We start from the raw sequence: 3,989 nt of genomic DNA, 5'->3' as shown, positions 1-3,989 counted from the left end.
AAATAGAAGTGATTCCACGTTTACCTATCAAGCGAAAAGTGTTCTGGGCGGACTCGTCTACCGTGTTAACCCTAGAACACACACCCAGAAAATACCACGTAAACACACACCCGGGACACGTTTGTACCCGGGACCTTATTTTGCGGCTTTTTTAATGCTTATTCAACCGATTTCTATGATTTTTTTTTTGAAATGTATATTTTAATATATAGCAAGTATTTTGTCTTTTGTTTCATTCGAATATTACTACTGGTTCCAGCGATATGGGCAAATAAAGTCAGGACATGCAACAGTGGATTTTTGTTTTTGTTTTTGTCCTGATAAATGCAAAACAAAATAATATAATTTATAATAATATACTTGTAGAGTAACAACGAATACACATTTTGGTTTTTATTTCATTGAAATATTCTACCTGGTTCAAAAGATATGTGCAAAAAGTTCGCGCAAGGTATGGGTACGTAGGTAGCAAATACACTGGTATAACTGGTTTTTGTATTTTATATGCAGCTGCAAGGGTTGTTTTCACACGAGGTGTTGTTATAAATGCTGCCTGTTGATATTTTCATTATTGTTTTGGTGCTCAAAAGTGTAAGAAGTGAAAATATAAGTGAAAATAAATATAACTGAAACTATAAATAACTGGATACGAAATGACTTCAAGAAGAAACGAATATTTATCAAGTGCAGCATATAGAAGGTAAACAATGTAAAATAAGCAACAATGTAAACATATACTAATTTTTTTTATTATGCAGGCTAACTGCGGAACAGCGAGAATCATATATACAATCTTTATTTGATGAAATTTGTGACGATGACGATGACGCTCCCTATGACTTTGACTCAGAAGATGAAGAAGAAATTCAAATCAATGACATTGAAATTGCTGATGACGATGCTGAAGTTTCGCAAAGTGCCGCAGAAGTATTACCTGATTATGCGGACTATGAGGATGATGAAGAAGACGATGAAGAAGAAGAAGTAGAAGAAAATAATGAATTACCTGCTAGTGCCGAAAAATTTGTTGCACGTGATGGTACTGAGTGGATGAAAGAACCAAATGTAAGTCGTCAGGTACTCAGACAAAATATTATAAGAGAACGTTCTGGACCAGCTAGATGCACTGAAATGTTGTCAATAGAGCAAACATTCAAATGTTTCATGAACGTTGAAATGGCTGATATAATTATGCGCCACACAAATAAGTTAGCAAAAGAAACTTATAATGCTTACAACAATGCGCATCCAAACACAACTCCTAAGTCATGGACGCCTGTGTCAATAACAGAGCTGTATGCATTTTTTGGCATACTTATTATGACTGGTGCGAACCATAGCAATGGAGAACATGTTCGAGATTTATGGAGCGTCAAAAACTATCCTTTATATCGCGCCACAATGGGAGTCAACCGTTTCTGTTCGATATTGCGGTTCCTAAGATTTGACGATAAAAACACTCATGCAACACGCTTACTAACTGATAAAGCAGCACCGATCAGTGAGTTGTGGACGATGATGAACAATAATCTTGCTGCACATTACAAGCCCAGCTCATGCTTGACGATTGATGAACAATTATTTCCTTACCGTGGACGCACACGGTTTACGCAGTACATACCGTCAAAACCTGCTAAATATGGTATCAAGGTTTGGTGGATTTGCGATGCCACAAATGCATATCCACTGCATGGACAAATATATACTGGCCAAGCAGAAACTGGTAGGGAAACGAACCAAGGCGAACGAGTGGTGAAGGATTTGTCTGCCAAATACCAAGGAAGTGGCCGAAACATTACAATGGACAATTTGTTTACGACCTCGCCAGTTGCAGAACTGCTTCTCACCTGGAAACTCACGATCCTTGGAACTTTGCGCAAAAACAAATCATATATTTCTCAAGAAATGAAGCAGAACAAAAACAGGACAATTGGTTCAACGACATTTGGCTTCAAAAATAATGTGACAATGTGCTCTTATGTTCCCAAAAAAAATAAAGCAGTAATTTTGCTTTCGACCATGCATAATGATGCTGAAATAGCTGACAGTGGGTAACCTGAAATAATTGAATATTATAATCGTACCAAAGGTGGTGTTGATCGATTGTCTACGATTTGAATAACCCTATGTTGCCTTGAAGAACAAACAACAAGCGTAAGCAGATCCTGCGCAGCTTGGCTGAAGCATTGTGTATGCCCATTATTGAAGCCAGAGCCATAAATCGTCAAGTGACGCGAAATTTTTCGACTAAAATTGCTATTGAAGCATATTTCAACCGACCGGTGGAATCAATGGTGTCAACAGCAGCATCAACATCTGCCGCAGCGCGCACGCCAAAACCTGTGTCCGGATCTTGCTATTTATGTTACGCACAAGAGGAAAAACGCCGTAGAAAAAACCAGAAAGCTGTGCGACAAATGTAAGAAGCCAATGTGTCTTGAACATTCGGTCACATCAACAAATTGCTCTATTTGCCATGATTTTCCTGAGATATAAGATGCATTTTTAAAATTTTTATAATAAAAGTCAATAATATAATGTGTGAAATGAATATTTTTAATTTTTCAAATAAAAAAATAATATAAAAAATGTGTTTTTTTTATTATTATGAGGATTTTTACTATTGGGGTACAAACGTATCCCGGGTGTGTGTTTACGTATATAATGTGTTTGGAAGGCTGTAGCTCCTGAACCAATGGTCCGATCTGGTTCATAGAGGTATAGCGGTTCAAAAGTTACAACACTTCAAAGTTGAAAGTGGATACATTTGTACCCGGGTGTGTGTTCTAGGGTTAAAGTGGCTTACGATGGACCCTAGGCAATTTCGGCAATTCGTCATGTACCGGGTAGCTGAGATATTGGAAAATACGAACCTTCAACAGTGGCGGTGGGTACCCTCACGACTCAACCCTGCAGACCTCGCAACTAAGCAAGAATCCAAAGTGGACAGCGACACGTGGATCAACGGACCTCATTTTTTGAAAGCCGATGAAAACGATTGGCCTAACCGTAAAGACTTTGGTCCAATCGATGACAGCGTCGAAATTAGACATCACGTTCTACACATACATATAGCTAAGCAGCAATTGGTGGTAATGAACACCGAATATTTTTCGAGTTGGAGACGATTGTACCGTGCTGTAGCTACGTTCATCCTGTATAAAAAGACGCTACAAGCGAAAGTTCATTCACTGTCTCCGCCCGGCAAAGTCAACTTTGAAATGATAGAAATGGCAAAGGCGTTCCTTATGAGCAAGCGCAGCTCAGCGAATTCATGCAAGATTTGATCTGTCTAAAAGGCGGTAAGAACATTGAAAAAACAAGTAAGTTAATATCGCTCAATTTGTTTATAGACGAACAAGGCATCATGAGGGTGAGAAGTCGAGCTGAATTTATATGTTCACAAGACGCCATCGTACTACCACGGCACAACCACACAACTTACTTGATTGTTAAACACACGCACGAAAGGTACCATCATCTATCTCACGAAGCAGTGATAAATGATGTCAAAGGCAGGTTCTACATTCCACGCTTGCGTGTTTTATACCGAACTATACAAAGGTCTTGCCAAGCTTGCAAAAATAAAGCTGCGACTCCGCTGAACCCTCAAATGGCAGCCTTGCCTAGGGCTAGGCTGGCATGCTACGAGAGGCCCTTTAGCTACGTTGGTATTGACTACTTCGGACCAATGTACGTAGTAGTAGGCCGCAGGCGAGAAAAGCGATGGGGCGTTATTTTTACATGCCTGACCATCCGCGCAGTGCACATAGAGGTGGCTCACAGCCTTGACACCAGCTCTTGTATAACTTCCATCAATAATTTTATATCCCGCCGCGGCGTACTGAGGGAAATATATACTGACAACGGGACCAACTTCAAGGCGGTAGAGAAAATTCTACGTGATGAAGCCAAGAACATTAACTACTCGACAGTAGAAGCTAAACTCGACACCATTCGCTGGAAGTTTAACCCACCAGCGGCGCCCC

At 39.8% G+C, this 3,989-nt stretch overlaps 1 protein-coding gene across 1 annotated transcript; it reads left to right on the top strand.

The window, feature by feature from the left end:
• The first annotated feature begins 2,837 nt into the window (after window positions 1–2,837).
• LOC118757024 lies at window positions 2,838–3,287 on the top strand. The gene has a single exon (XM_036491753.1). The coding sequence runs from the start codon at window positions 2,838–2,840 to the stop codon at window positions 3,285–3,287; it is 450 nt and encodes a 149-aa protein (XP_036347646.1).
• Window positions 3,288–3,989: the final 702 nt, after the last annotated feature.

The sequence above is a fragment of the Rhagoletis pomonella genome, unplaced genomic scaffold (assembly GCF_013731165.1).
Source record: "Rhagoletis pomonella isolate Grant_MI unplaced genomic scaffold, Rhpom_1.0 Rhpom_scaffold_13752, whole genome shotgun sequence".
Taxonomy (NCBI): domain Eukaryota; kingdom Metazoa; phylum Arthropoda; class Insecta; order Diptera; family Tephritidae; genus Rhagoletis; species Rhagoletis pomonella.
This window is presented reverse-complemented; position numbering and strand designations above follow the sequence as displayed.